The sequence below is a fragment of the Bos indicus x Bos taurus genome, chromosome 1 (genome assembly GCF_003369695.1).
Source record: "Bos indicus x Bos taurus breed Angus x Brahman F1 hybrid chromosome 1, Bos_hybrid_MaternalHap_v2.0, whole genome shotgun sequence".
Taxonomy (NCBI): Eukaryota; Metazoa; Chordata; class Mammalia; order Artiodactyla; family Bovidae; genus Bos; species Bos indicus x Bos taurus.
The window spans coordinates 65,430,760-65,446,995 of NC_040076.1; the positions used below are offsets into that span (position 1 = coordinate 65,430,760).

Below are 16,236 nucleotides of genomic sequence, written 5' to 3' on the forward strand. Positions count from 1 at the left end.
CAGCAATCTTAATTCCGCCTTGTGCTTCATGCGCCAGCATTTTCGCAATGATGTACTCTGCATATAGGTTAAAATAGGAGGGTGACAGCCTTGAAGTACTCCTTTCCCAATGTGGAACCAGTTTGTTCCATGTGTCCGGTTCTAACTGTTGTTTCTTGACTTGCATACAGATTTCTCAGGAGGCAGGTAAAGCCGTCCGGTATTCCCATCTCTTGAAAAAATTTCCACAGTTTGTTGTGATCTACCTGCCTTTGGAGAAGGCAATGGCACCCTACTCCAGTGTTCTTGCTGAAGAATCCCAGGGATGGGGGAGCCTGGTGGGCTGCCATCTATGGGGTCGTTAAGAGTCGGACACGACTGAGCGACTTCACTTTCACTTTTCACTTCCATGCATTGGAGAAGGAAATGGCAACCCACTCCAGTGTTCTTGCCTGGGGAATCCCAGGGACAGGGGAGCCTGGTGGGCTGCCATCTATGGGGTCGCACAGAGTCGGACACGACTGAAGTGACTTAGCACACAGTCAAAGGCTTTGGCGCAGTCAATTAAAGCAGATGTTTTTCTGGAATTCTCTTGTTTTTTCTATGATCCAACAGAATTTGCAATTTAATCTCTGGTTCCTCTGCCTTGAACATCCAGCTTCAACATCTGGAAGTTCTCTAGTCTTTCCCATTCTATTGTTTTCCTCTGTTTCCTTGCACTGATCACTTAGGATGACTTTCTTATCTCTCCTTGCTATTGTTTGGAACTCTGCAGGTTTTTAAAGCCATTCAGGAGACTCATCTTCCTGATTCCAGCACAATGGCTGGGGTGTCCAAACCCCTCATTCCTTAGGGAGAACTTCCCAATCTGTGATATCCCCTTCTTTTTCTGTGCTTCCTGCTAGGCACTGGTCCTGATCACTTTGCCTTCCTCACTACCTGACTCTATGTGGATCTTTCTTTACACCCTTGGTTGTAAAAGAACCTTTCTGCCAGTCTCTAGTTTATTTTTAGCAAGCCTCACATGTAGATCTATTTTTGATGTATTCAACAGGAGGAGGTGAGCTCAATGTCTTCTACTCCACCATTTTGATCTCTCTCCATTTCTTTTATTTAACATATTTTGTTTTCCTGATTTTGTTCAGTTGTCTCTATGTGTTTTCTTGCATTTCATACAGTTTAAGATGATTATTTTACATTCTTTGTCAGGCAGGTCATAAATCTCCATTTCTTTGGAACCGGTTACTAGAGTTCTATTACTTTCCTTTGGTGGTGTCACATTTGCATAACTCTCTGTTGTCTTTGTAGCCTTACATCGGTGTCTGTGCATTTGTGGAAGTAAACACCTCTTCCAGTTTTTACAAACTGGTTTCATGAGATAAAAACCTCCTGTCTGTTTCCTGAGCTGATAGGATTATATCCATAATTGCTGTTGTGAAGCATGCATGGGAGGCAGTTTTTGCTGGGTCTACAGTGGCATCTATGACTTGTGGGCTTGTTACTGGGTCTTGGATGGTATGGATGGATCCCTTCTGGTCCCTGGGTGGATGTGACTGCCTGTAGTACCTTGTTCAGTAGGGTAGGACTGGGACAAGAGTCCGCTTTAGGGTCCATGCGTGGGTCCTCAGCCAACAGGTCCTTGTGCTAGGAGTGTTTATGGTGTTTTGGGCCTCTCAGAATTTCTGAGAGTATAGACAGGAGTATATACCCAACGTTCTGTTGGGTATATTTGGTAGCAGGACTGTTCACAGACTGCTGTTGGGAGGGATTGGGATTCGGTGTAGGGCCCTTTCAGATCTCCAAGTAGGAGTGTTTCCTACTGGGACACTGGTCATTCAGGATTGTTGTAGACTGTCAGACTATGGATTATGAGGAAGCTGGAGTCATATATAGGGCTTTTTCAGAAACTCCAAGGGGCAGAGACAGGAGTATCTCCTGTCTAGTCTTTGTGTCAGCAGAAATTCTAGCATACTGTGGCAGTGAGGGGGCTTGAGCTGAGTATAAATCCTTTTTAGGATCTTAGAGGGCCCAGACAAGCATGTTTCCTAAGGGGTTCCTATGCCAGTAAGATTGTTCCTAAACTGTGGCTGAGACCTGCTGGAGGTCTGTTAGGGGGCCGTTTCAGAATCAACAGTCTGATGAACTATACGTTACTTCCAGGGGCTCTCCTCCAAAGGTGGAGTGAGCTGGAGCTGGTTCAAAGGCCACTTCCTGGTCTACAGCCAGGAACAAGTTCTTGATTATGCCTGTTAACCTGATACATGGATGAATGTGACTCCTCTGGATCTCTTGACATATGGGATATGCTGGTGACAGACCCAGAGCCAAATGGGATTGTAGCTAAATTCTCAGGGGAACAGAGCTATTTCTGTTTCTATAGCTGAGACCACAGTCAGTGAGTCAGCTGCCTAGAGGCAGTTCTGTCTCCTCAGTGGAGAAAATGGACTGCACCTTCATAACCTCCAACCTGGATCCTGGAGCTCCTGAGAATGCACTTTGGTCTGTGCATGCAGAGGCAAATTATTGTTGTTGAGGGGGTTGATGTGTGAGGGACATTTTATTCAGTCATTTTGCTGACAAACAATGCTGTATATATAATTTCCATTAACTAAGACCATGATTTTTCAACCCTTTATTTACAAAAATAAAGGTAAATAATAAGCCAAATGTTGGTTGCTAAGTAGGTTAGTTTTTTTCTTTATACCTGAATATTGATACTAATTAAAATGTTAGAATCCTTGACTTTTATTATTTTAGACTTGGAAGACCTGGTGTTGATTGTTATTGTCAACATGAAAGTGGTGCGGCTGTCCTGCAACTCCAATTCTTGATCAATGAGGTAAGGATCTTCTTGAATATTTATGTCACACACATTGTGTAATTGTTTTCATAGTATTTTTCTACATGCTTAAAGATATATACATATGAAATATTATTCATGGTGACATTTTTCGTTAAAGACTGCACTCCTGTATTTGTTAATTTATTAAATTTTAAAGGAAAAAATTTGTATTACCAGAAGATCCTGTTATTGTGATTGTGTAGCATAATTTATAGATTAATTGTTTAAGCAATTTTAAAAAAATTACTAAAATCCTTTGATTGCCATACTGACCATTAAACTTTCCCTCTACACTCTCCTTTCACCAGGTTGTTTAATCATCTAGTGTTAATTTTCATGTTTTATCTTTATCTTCCATTAAATAATCTTTTCAGTTTTATAATTTGAATGCGTTTGTCTGTATTTTTATAATCATTTGTTGGTGTATGAGGGCATAGCTATTTTGACATTGGCTGCCTGCTGCTGCTAAGTCACTTTAGTCGTTTCCGACTCTGTGTGACCCCATAGATGGCAGCCCACCAAGCTGCCTACCCTATTCCTATTTTTATAGACCTATGGTGATGAGGAACTCCCTAAAGACAAAGTTTATAAAGCTCAGAAAGTGTAGTTGAAGGCTGCTTAAGGCCTTCTTGACTCATATTTTTACAATGGATCCTTTAATATTCTAGAACTCTTTTTATGTTAAGTGAGTCAGTCAATACAAAAATGTTCTAAGAGTTTATGCTTACCAAATTTGAGCACTTAGCAGATTGGGCTCAGTATGTTGAGAGAAAAATATGAGATATCATTGGTGGTTTTCTTATGGCATGAATGATGATCTTTTATTTGACAACTCTGTGTATTTGCATATATATATCTTTCTAAGAATTTTTACTCATAAACATGGGTAAAATATTTCATATAGCTTTGTATCAGTGATACCTGAGATATGAAAAATTTATGATACTGAGACATGTCCACGTTTTACTTTTCTTGACTCAAAAATCTTTCTCAGAAGGCTGTGAGATTCTCCTTATTGACAGATCTAGCATATTTCATATGGTAGGCATATTTGCTATGGGGTACCAAAATGAGAGAGGGAAATAAAGAGCAGGGAAAATATTTTTTTTAATATTTTATTGTAATAGCTAGTCATTAGTATCTAGAATGGCAGCCTTTTTGAAATCTCAGTGTTACACTGTAGCTCCCAGAGCAAAATGTGGGAGATGGTGAAGGACAGGGAAGCCTGGTGTACAGCAGTCCATGGGCTTGCAAAGAGTCAGACATGACTGAGTGACTGAACAGCAACAACTTTATAGCTCCTAGTTGAAAGATCTCAGTCCTTTGCCTTCTGTATAGATGTTTACTGGTAAGCATAAATTGTTTCCAGGTGATTTTCTCTGTGTCCTGTCCTCTGAGAATTGTCTTCAAGGCCTTAAATTTGTCTCTGTGCTGTTACATACGGAGAAGGCAATGGCACCCCCACTCCAGTACTTTTGCCTGGAAAATCCCATGGACGGAGGAGCCTGGTAGGCTGCAGTCTATGGGGTTGCTAGGAATCAGACATGACTGAGCGACTTCACTTTCATTTTTCACTTTCATGCACTGGAGAAGGAAATGGCAACCCACTCCAGTGTTCTTGCCTGGAGAATCCCAGGACGGGGAAGCCTGGTGGGCTGCCGTCTATGGGGTCGCACAGAGTCGGACACGACTGAAGCGGCTTAGCAGCACCAGCAGCTGTTACATAACTAAGAATAAATAAAGACAAGCCTTCAAAACTGACAAGCCTGCCAGTGTTATGTTGTCTGTCCTGAACTACTCACCTTGATCTGCCTTTAAATTCAATTTCGGGACCTTTTCCCAAACTTCCCCAGCCTCTGACCTCATGACACATGTTTTTATTCAATTTTTAATCTTCACAGGTCTTCATTAGCAGTGTTTCTTATAGATTGTTTTTGTAAAATGAGTCCTAGACACCCTGCTGATGGGTGTTATGTCTCTGCTGGCACTATTACATTCAGAGGTTCTGTTTACTTCCCTTAAATGCTGTTATCTCCTAGTTTTATCATAGTATTATTAATACTGACTTCCTTCCTATATCAGCTATTACCCTAAGATATTATTAAACATCTGGATTATTTTACTTTCATTGCCTTTGGCATAGTATATATGTTTGTATAGCATGAACTACATTTTATTAATTTCATATATTGTGAAATGATGTTATGTTTTATTCATTTTGTATATCATGGTCTATTGTCACCCTGTCCCAAATGAGTTTCTACCTTCCTGAGAAATGAAGTCACTGTTCTATAACTCAGAAAAATTGTAGCTCATCAAGTACTTCTAAGAAATCCTAATAATTTCTAGTTTGAATATGTAAAGTATTGAGAACAGCTTACAAATAAAGCAAGCATACAAAAACAAAAATCCTCAAGGTGTGTGTAGGAATTCATTTTATTGCATGGAGTGTAATTACCTGTGAGATCATGTCAAAATATATGTATCAATGTATACCTGTTTGAATATATGTAATTTACATATTTATATGCAAATATGCAAATTACATACATTTTAAAACATTTTAATGGTTATACTCTGTTATGGTTGTTGTTTTAGAAGCTATTTTTCTCTGAGACTAAAATCATAGTTATGTATTGAATAGTGTCAAGAGAACCATTACAAGACACACGAGCATCTGTTTTGTCTTAGGAATTGTTAGGAAGTGTCATTTAGATCCTATATTCATTAATTCCTAAAGAAGAAATAAATTCTAGGAATTTCAGTATAGCTCTTTCTAGCATTTACATGGGCTAATCATTTTGATATCTGTGGTTGAGTTAATTAACTATGAAAGGTTACTTGTAACACAGTACTTTGAAAAATATAAGAATTTTAGATATCTCAGGACTACCATAATGGTGCAAGATCAGTTTTATAGAACACACTCAGTACTCTAGAGTAGCTTCAGGCTCTGACATAGGGCAAGCATTGACATTTTTGCTGGAAATTCATGATGGCAAAAGTTCTGACATAGTTTTAAGATGATCTTAGTTAACTCTGAAGTAAGTAGTTTAAATATATGTATAAGAAGTCATACATGGCAGCTAGTTCTGCCCATGTTGTGTCTGCCATACTAATAGGTAGAACCCATCCTATTTTAAATATTTGAAGTAGGATTCATTTGTATTTGAAGGCTTTGTATAAAAGGCTCTTATTATTTTTGCAGTTATACTGAATTCTAGTTGGAAAAATGTTTATTTTTACTACAGATGTTTTCTTTTGTCACAGATGAATCTTCTTGAACTATGAATACAAATTAAGTTATATCAAGTATACTTTTTAGGAAGAATATGTACATCTCAACTGTATAGAAAATTTTTAGAAATGGTGAATTTTTATGTGATTAGATTGCAGTTTTAAAACTGAATTGGATATTTGCTTCTCTGTAGAGCTACATGATATATATGTAAATAGTAGAAACAAAAAGGAATAGTTTTTCACAAAGAAAATATAATCTTTAATAGTTACAATGATGCTTATAATAATAATAATCCCTCTATTGATAAATGCATATTCCTTGAGCTAATCATTCTCACCAATCCGTATATGGTAGTTTACCTGCTTCTTCTACTCTTAGCATTTTTAGGCTTCCTGACTGAAATATGTTCATTGTCTTTCCTTGTATTTCTACATTATATAAATACAAATAACTTAAAGGGGCACTGAAAAATTCAGTACATTAGTTTAGGTTTATTTCACAAAAAAACATAAATTAAGTAAATCACTCATTTGTCTTCATTTTGTTCCAGGGTGCTTTGGTCAGTGCAAGTTCAGACGATACACTTCATTTGTGGAACCTTAGACAAAAAAGGCCAGCTATTCTTCATTCTCTCAAATTTTAACAGAGAACGGTAAGAATGTAAGAGTTACACAATTTCTTAATGTATAAGAAATGATTTGCTGAACAGGTTTCAGGTTAATTTTTTGAAAAAAAAAATTTAAAATAATTTAATAGCTCTAAATAATATTTATGCTTGCTTTTATAATAGTTTATTACATAGAAAATTCACTGATATAGGTTCAATCATCTTCTAGTGGAGAACTCCTAGCATTCTTCTCTTTGTAAACCAGGACTTCAGCAATGGGTGATATGTTCTCTTTCTTAGGCCAGGGTGCCGAAAACTCAGACCTAAAACTTAAAAGTCAAGTAAATACTGAATGTATTTCTACACTTTTTGATTTTGGAAGTTACCTCCTACACTTTCACTTTTTTGCTAAATTTTTTTTTACCTTAAAAAATATGAGACAGAGATTTTAGACATCCAAAATTGTTGGTACTAAGTGTTGAACAACATTATACATTCAAGATTAACATTTTCAGAGATGATTAATTGATCAGAATTCAAATTCTTCCATTTTAGAGTGAAATAATAATTTGAAAAAAAATTAACAGATATGGAACACTTATTAGAACAGATATGGAAGAATTATTAGATTTTATTTGTAAGTGTACAAAATTTTAATGTTTCTAGTGTCTGTTTCAACCAGAGCTAGAATATCACAGATATCTACTTAGCTGATAATCCATCTCAAGATGAAGTAAAATTTGTATTTTATTAACCATCTCTGTTATTTAACTATCAAATGATTTGATTTTTTTTATTATTTGGGAAGCAGTCAGGCTTTTTGCAGTGATTATGAAGGGCTAGCACAGGAAAATTTGATATTAATGAAAGAGAAAGAAATCTCTGAGAGGTAAATTTACACAAATTAGCAAGTACTAGTCACAACTGAGGTAGGTAGATAATAGAGACAGTCACTGCTGAGAACTCAAGAAAGTACTTATTTTATTTTGTTGAATGGTTATAGTTCATATGGAATCATCACCATATAGGCAGAGCTTAATGACATAATTGTGTTTTTTTGGTTTGATGAGAAGAAAGAATGGCATCTATATAGACATTCTTTTTTCTACCTGGAACTTTTTCTTCTCATTTGCATATTACTTAACCTTCAATGTTCTGAGTAATATTCATGAATATTATATCTACAGTATTTTGGAATTCAGCATCAATGAAAGTTTTTATTATATCCAGTATTTTTTTGAGTGGAGAAAATTTATATTTTAGCTATTTGCTAAAACTAGGTAGAACTTCTTCATATTCGATCTAATTTTGGTTTATCTTAAATTTTAAAATAAATAATGTAGCAGAAATTTCATGATATGAAAAACTGAAAGATCAGTCAAGAGTTGTTATATGTTTCCTTGTATCTTTACTACTAAAAATAGTACCTACTCAGGTATTGCCATACTGATTTTATCTCTTTCTCTGCTTGTAGCATTTTTTGTTTGTCAACATTTTGAGTAGATCTGGCCCTACAATTTTGTGTAGATAAGCAGAATGAGTTTTTTCCCCCTTACAACTGGATTGTTGAAGGAAATGTTCTGGTGCCTTTTAAAAGCCATTTGGGGAGAAGAAATGATTAATGATGATGATTTCCGATTATAATTTTATTAACTCAATTGAGGTGTATTTAACTAGTAGCAATATAAAAGCAAGCTGACAGATTTTGTACAAATGTAAACATTGGGAACTTTGTAGGCATTACCTATATTTTTAATTAACTTTTATTGGGATATAGTTGCTTTAACCAACGTTGTGTTAGTTTCTGCTGTACATCAAAGTGAATCTGTTATATGTATACATATATCCCGTCTTTTTAAGATTTCCTTCCTATTTAGGTCACCACAAAGCATTGAGTAGAGCTCCCTTTGCTAAACAGTAGGTTCTTGTTAGTTATCTATTTTATACATCGTAGTGTGTATATCGGAGAAGGCAATGGCACCCCACTCCAGTACTCTTGCCTGGAAAATCCCATGGATGGAGGAGCCTGGTAGGCTGCAGTCCATGAGGTCTCTGAGTCAGACATGACTGAGCGACTTCACTTTCACTTTTCACTTTCATGCATTGGAGAAGGAAATGGCAACCCACTCCAGTGTTCTTGCCTGGAGAATCCCGGGGACAGAGGGGCCTGGTACGAGGCTGTCTATGGGGTCACATGGAGTCGGACATGACTGAAGCGACTTAGCAGCAGCAGCAGTGTGTATATGTCAATCCCAAAGGCCCAATTCATCGCAATCCCTTCCCCTTGGTATCCCTAAGTTTGTTCCCTACATATGTCTCTCTATTTCTGCTTTGCAAATGAGTTTATCTATACCATTTTTTCTAGATTCCACATGTAAGTGATTTTATGTGATATTTGTTTTTCTTCTTCTGATTTACTTCACTCTGTATGACAATCTCCAGATCTATCCACGTCTCTGCAGATGGCACTATTTAGTTCCACTTTATGGCTAAGTAACAGTCCAGTGTCTATATGTACCACATCTTCTTTATCCAGTCTTCTGTTGCTGAACTTTTAGGTTGCTTCTGTTTCCTGGCTATTGTAAATAGTGCTGCAATGAACATTGGAGTGCATGTATCTTTTTGAATTGTGATTTTCCCTGGGTTATATGCTCAGAAGTGGGATAGCTGGGTCATATGGCAGTTTTGTTTGTAGATTTTTGAGGACCATCCATACTGTTCTCTATAGTGGCTGTACTGATTTACATTCCCACCAACAGTTCCCTTTTCTCCACATTCTCTCCAGCATTTATTATTTATGACTTTTTGATTATGGTGATTTTGATCAGTGTGAGATGATAGCTCATTATAGTTTTGATTTGAATTTCTTAAATCTTAATAATTAGTAATTTTGAGCATCTTTTTATGTATGTGTTGGCCATCTCTATGTCTTCTTTGGAGAAATGTCTATTTCAGTTCAGTAGCTCAGTTGTGTCCGACTTTTTGCGACCCCATGAATCGCAGCACGCCAGGCCTCCCTGTGTATCACCAACTCCTGGAGTTCACTCAAATTTAGATCTGTGCAGTTTTTCATTGGGTTATTATTTTTTTTATATTGAGCTACATGAGCTGTTTATATATTTTGGAGATTAATCCCTTGTTGGTTGCTTCATTTGCAAATATTTTCTCCATTTTGAAGGCTGTCTTTTTGTTTTGTTTATGGCTTCTTTTGCCCTGTAAAAGCTTTTAAGTAAAATTAGGTCCCATTTTTTTTTTTTTTCATTACTCTAGACGGTGGTTCAAAAAAGATCTTGCTGCAATTTATGTTAAATGTGTTCTGCCTGTATTTTCCTCTAAGACTTCTATAGTGTCTGGCCTTGAATTTAGGTCTTTAATCCATTTTGAGTTTGTTTTTGTGTATAGTGTTAAGAAGTGTAATTTCATTCTTTTACATGTAACTATCTGGGGTTGCCTATTTTAATGCTTACAAAAACATGATATTATCATTTTGAGAGAGATAAATTATCTTAACATTGAGAATAATCATTAATATCACTATTTATTGTGGAGAGAATAAAAATCCTTAAATGTATGGTGAAGGCAAGGCTTAAGTCAACAAAGAATTTAAACAAGCATCTTTGGGAACTCTAAGCCCTCCTAAATAGCCCATTTAACTATATAAATTTCTATATACCTGTCAACTGAAAGACAGATATACAAGTGTGAGAGTGTGAGTGAAGTTTTATTGAGGGTCTTACTGGGAACTATATGGCCTGGAAGATAGCCTCTCAGATAGCTTTGAGGAACTGTTGCAAAAAATGTATTGAGGAACCAGTATCTATATTAATTTTTTTCACTGGAAGAAACATAGAGTCAGGCATAAAAGATTATTGCTAATCAAAAAGAGAAGACATCTTAAGTTAATGATGTAAGTGCTTCTCTATGTATGGGAAGATGTAAGAATCTGGGACCATTGAAATTCTTTTTTAGATACGAATCTTAACTGTCTTTGGGCCATATATCCAAAACAGAATGCTGCATCCTGTTTTTCTCTCTCCTGAATTCCCCTCTGGGTATACTTGCAGTGAGTTGTTGCAGCTTAATCCTTGTAATACTGGAATGTTGGGCAACATTCTTTCATATCCTTATGCTTATATAATATACATATATACATATTTAGTTTACATAGTTTGTAAATTTTAGTTTTTTTGTTTTTTTTAAATAGAGCACCTTCAATCTTTGGTTTTATAATCTTTGAAGGTGGCAACCAGGCTTAAATTGTTGATGATCCTTGGGTCCTCTCATATATGACCTTATAAACCTAAATATGGAAAAAAACTTTTTATTTCTGTATGATCTGAAAAATGAATAAAATCAAGCATTCACCTTTTAAGGCATATTAACAGTCATTGCTATCACTGATCATAAATTGTGTAACATTGGGGAAAGCCTAGAATTATTTTATATGGTTTTCAAGTAAATTCAACAAGGAGACTATGACATACAGATCATAAAGTATTTGTACTTATTATATCAGTTTATTCTTTTTCTATCTGTGGTATTCTGATAATTAATATCATCAAAACATTTCTAAGTAATATTAGTTAAATTGCCAGGAAGAAGAAATATTTTGTTAAGAACTTTATTTATGAGATCTCTAGCAAACTTGACCCATCAGTGTTGGCTTTGGGAACTATTTATAATCCCAATTTTAAAAACTATATTGCTTTATAAAGATAATATGAATTATTTCTCTTTAAAATTTTTCTGAAGTTATTAACATATTTGCCTGGTTAGACATTCAAAGATAAAAAACATATGTACAGTGAAGGATCTTTCTTCCTTATATATAAGCAAATGTATATGTAACATAATTTTCTATTTTATGTATTTATAGACAAATATGAAAGTATCATACATTTCTGTTACACAGGTTGTAACATGCAAACAGTTTTGTACCTTGTTTTGTCTGTATATATTCTCAAGATCATTCCTTATCAACACATAAAATGTTTCCTTATTCTTTTCTTGTGTGTGTATGCAAATATTACCAAACCATCAAGACTGTGTAAATATTAATTGTATGCCTCAAAATAATTTTACATTCATGTAACAAATGCACAGTTCAAGAAAGAGAAAATTACTAAAACCACAGAAATCCCTCTGTGTTAAATGATTATTACCTAACCCTCAAATGTCACAAACACTATTTTTATTTCAAAAACTGTTGTTTTTGACATTTGTAGAAATGAAATTATATGTATATACTTGTTTGTATTTGGCACCTTTTGCTCAACATTATATTTTGAAGTTTCACTCACGTTGCATGTAGCTTATTATTTTCATTGTTATGTAGTATTCGATTTAATGGGTATTTGATTTGATTAACCATTCTACTTCAATATATCCTGGTTATATTTTTGTATTTCCATTTAACTTTTAGAAATTGCTTGTCAGATTCCACAACACACTTGCTGAGATTTTGATTAGAAACATCTTGAAGCTGTAGGTCAGTCTGGGGAGAACTGAAATTGCCTTGATGATGGAGAATGGCAGTATTGTTTGATTGTTGTTGACAGTGATGACTCTGATTCATTGGATGAATCACAGACAGGGAATTGAACATGGTATATATTATATCCCACCACTTAGGTATTCTTTGATTTCTCTGAATAACATTTATAGTTTTCTCTATAGGGGTCTTCTACATTTTTATTGTGCTTAGTCATAAATACTTGATAATTTTAAATGCTATTGAAAATTATATATGATGATAAAATGATAATATATCTAATGTAAGTTGTACATGATGATAATTAAATTATATGTCATTTTCTGTATTATTTTTGTTAGAATATAGAAATATAATTTATTCTTTTTTCTATATTCTGTTCTGTGGCAGTGATTTCCACCATTCTGTCCTCCAGGTAATTTATCTGATCTTCTGCTGCAAAATTGATTCCTTCTAGTGTATTACTCATCTCTGTTTGTTCCTTAGTTCTTTTCGGTCTTTGGTAAACATTTCTTGGATCTCTATTATTTTTCCTAGATCATGTATCATCTTCACTGTTGTTATTCTGAATTCTTTTCCTTGAAGGTTGCCTATCTCCACTTCATTTAGTTATTTTTCAGGAGTTTTATCTTGTTCCTTCATCTGGGACATACTTTTTGCTTTTTCATCCTGATTTACTTTCTGTAATGTGCTTTTTGGAGAAGGCAATGGCATCCCACTCCAGTACTCTTGCCTGGAAAATCCCATGGATGGAGGAGCCTGGTAGGCTGCAGTCATTGGGGTTGCGAAGAGTCGGACACGACTGAGCGACTTCACTTTCACTTTTCACTTTCATGCATTGGAGAAGGAAATGGCAGCCCACTCCAGTGTTCTTGCCTGGAGAATCCCAGGGACAGGGGAGCCTGGTGGGCTGCTGTCTCTGGGGTCGCACAGAGTCGGACACGACTGAAGTGACTTAGCAAGCGAGCAATGTGCTTTTTGTTCTAGCCACTGTGGAACTGTGGTATTTCTTGCTTCTTCTGTCTGCCCTCTGATGGAGGAGGCTAAGAGGCTTTTGTAAGCTTCCTGATGGGAAGGACTGGTGGTGGGAAAAACTGAGTCTTGCTCTGGTGGGCAGGGCCTTGCTCAGTGAAGCTTTAATCCAGTTATCTGCTGATAATTGTTGTACTCCCTGCCTGTTAGTTGTTTGGCCTGGGGCAACACTGTCTATGGTCAGGTAAGGTGACCTCCAAGAGGATTTACTCTAAGGGGGACCTTCCCAGACAGGTGCCCCTGTCCCTGTGGTGAGCCCCTGTGGACCCACACCTCCACAGGAGACTGTCCAACATTAGCAGATAGTTTTTTATATTTGGTTCAGTCTCCTGTGGGGTCACTGCTCCTTTCCTCTGGGTCTTGGTGCATGCAAGATTTTAGTTTTGTGCCTTCTAAGATTGGAGTCTCTGTTTCCCTCAGACCTTTGGAAGTCCTATAAGCAAATCCTGCTGGCCTTCAAGGTCAGATTGCCTGGGGATTCACAGTCCCTTTGTTGGATGCCCAGGCTGGAAAGCCTGATGTGGGGTTCAGAACCTTCACAACAGTGGGAGAGATTCTTTGGTATTACTGTTTTCCAGTTTGTGGGTTACCCACCGGGCAGGTATGAGATTTGATTTTATCCTGATTGTGCACCTCCTACCATCTTTCTGTGGCTTCTTTGTTTTTGGACATGGGATATCTTTTTTTGGTGGGTTCCAACATTCTCCTGTCAATGGTTGTTCAAGAGCTGGTTGTGATTTTGGTGTTCTTGAGGGGGATATGAGCGCATGTCCTTCTACTCTGCCATCTTGAACTGGAAGTCCCTGGAAATATAATTTATTTTTATGTGTTGACCTTGTATCTAATGACTTTGCTTAAATTCAATGACTAATTCTAATAGCTTCCTGTAGACTTTCCTAGGTACACAGTCATCTTCAAATAATAGTTTTATTTTCTTCTTTATAGTTTCATATGTATTTATTTTTATTATTGTACTGGGGTTAAGACCTTGTATTAGTTATTTATTGCTATGTGACAGTATCACAAACTCAGTGGCTTAAAATAGCGTGCATTTCTTTTCTTTCTTTTTTTTTTTTTAACAGCATGCATTTCTTATCTCAGAGTTTCTGTGTCTGGAAACTAGGAGTGGCCTAGATGAGTTTCTGTATCAGTAATCTCACAAACTACAATTAATATGACTTTCTGGGCTGTGGCCTCATCTGAGGCTTGATTGGGAAAGGATCTATTTTCAAACTTATTTGGTTATTGGCAACATTCTGTTCCCTAGGAAGTTGGTGGATTGAAGGCCTTAGTTTTTGCTGGCTGTTGACCAGAAACCACTGTCAGTTGCTTGCCATGTCTTTCTCCAAAAGCCAGCCGACAACATAGCAGCTTCCTTCTTCAGAGCCAGTAACAAAGAGAGTCTTCTGATAAGATGAATGTTACAGTCACATGTAATTTAGTCATGAAAGTGATATCTCATGACTCTTGCCATATTCAACTGATTAAAAGCAAATCACAGGTCCTGTACACACTGAAGGGGAAGTGGATTTATGCAAAGGCAAGGATATCAGGAAGTGGTGATCATGGGGACAGCATTGGAATCTGTTCATCATAGGCTTCCAGTACAATATTGAATAAGAAGTTCAAGGACAATGTTTTTTTTAGGGAGATTATTTTTTATTATTTCATTATTTAGTATATATTTGCTGTAGGTTTTTAAATAGATACTCTTTGTTATCAAGAAGTTTCTTTTGCTCCTAATTTTTATAAGGATATATATATATTAAAATCACGAATGAATGCTGAATTTTATCATGTAGTTTTTATGCATCTATTGTGATCATGTTATTTTTTTCTTTTTTAAAATCTGTTAATGCGGTAGATGACATCACTTGATTTTTGCATGTTAAATGACTCTTGTATTCCCAGAATAAATATAACTTTTGTGATATATTAGCATTATTATATGTGTTCCATTTGCTAATGTTTTGCTAATAAGTTGTTTAAGAGTTTAATATCTATGTTAACAAGAGCTTAGCATAGAAATTTCCTTTCTTTTGAGTTCTCTGCTAGGTTTTCATGTCATAGTTATTTTCATCTTATAGAAAGAATGGGGAAATGTTTCCTCTTTTCTATATTCTATCAATACTTGTGAAAGATTGGTGTTATTTCTTCCTTAAAATTTGAAAAAAAAAAAAAAAAATTCACCAGTAAAGCATCTGAACCTGGGTTTTCTCTGAGGTAAGATTTTAAATGGCATATTCATTTCTTTAGTAGGTTTACGAATATTCAGATACTCTTTTTTACCTTCAGTCAGTTTTCGTAAGTTGTGCTTTTGAAGAAATTTATCCTGTTTATCAAAATTTTTAAATTTATTGGCCTTCACAGTAGTATCTGTAGTGATTTCTTGTCTTTTATTCTTTTTTTCTTCCTTTTAAGTCAAGGTAAAGCTGATTTACAATATTGTGTTTGCTTCAGGTGTACAAAAAAGTGATTCAGTTATATATATATATATATTTTTTTTTTTTTTCAGATCATTTTTCATTATAGGGGAATGAGATAAGCTATTGAATATTGTTTCCTCAGTTATACAGTAAATCCTTGTTACTAATCTGTTTTGTATGCAGTAGTGTGTATTCATTAACCCCATGCTCCTAATCTATACCTCCACGTCCCCTTTGGTTTTCTATGTCTGTGAGCCTGTTTCTGCTTTGTAAATAGATTCATTTGGATTATTTTTTTATATTTCACATATAAGTAATATATAGTATTTTTCTTTGTCTGACTTCACTTAGTATGATATTCTCTAGGGCTATCCATGTTGCTGTAAATGACAATATTTCATTCTTTTGTGACTGAGTAATATTCCATTTTGTGTGTGTGTGTGTATCCACATGTTCTTGTTTAAAATTTTTGTTTTATATTAGGGTATGGATATGACTGAACAACTGAACTGAACTGATAGCTGATTAACACGTGTTATTTTCAGGTGTACATCAAAGTGATTCAGTTATACATATGTGTGTGTGTGTATTTTTCAAACTCTATTCCCATTTAGGCTG

General features: G+C 35.6%; 1 protein-coding gene across 1 annotated transcript in view; it reads left to right on the top strand.

Annotated features, from left to right (window-relative positions):
- STXBP5L (syntaxin binding protein 5 like) overlaps nt 1-16,236 on the top strand; it is a 306,548-nt gene that overhangs the window by 60,100 nt on the left and 230,212 nt on the right. The window contains 3 exon segments of the mRNA XM_027531120.1: nt 2,737-2,818; nt 6,613-6,699; nt 6,701-6,714. Coding sequence (XP_027386921.1) covers nt 2,737-2,818; nt 6,613-6,699; nt 6,701-6,714 — 183 coding nt within the window.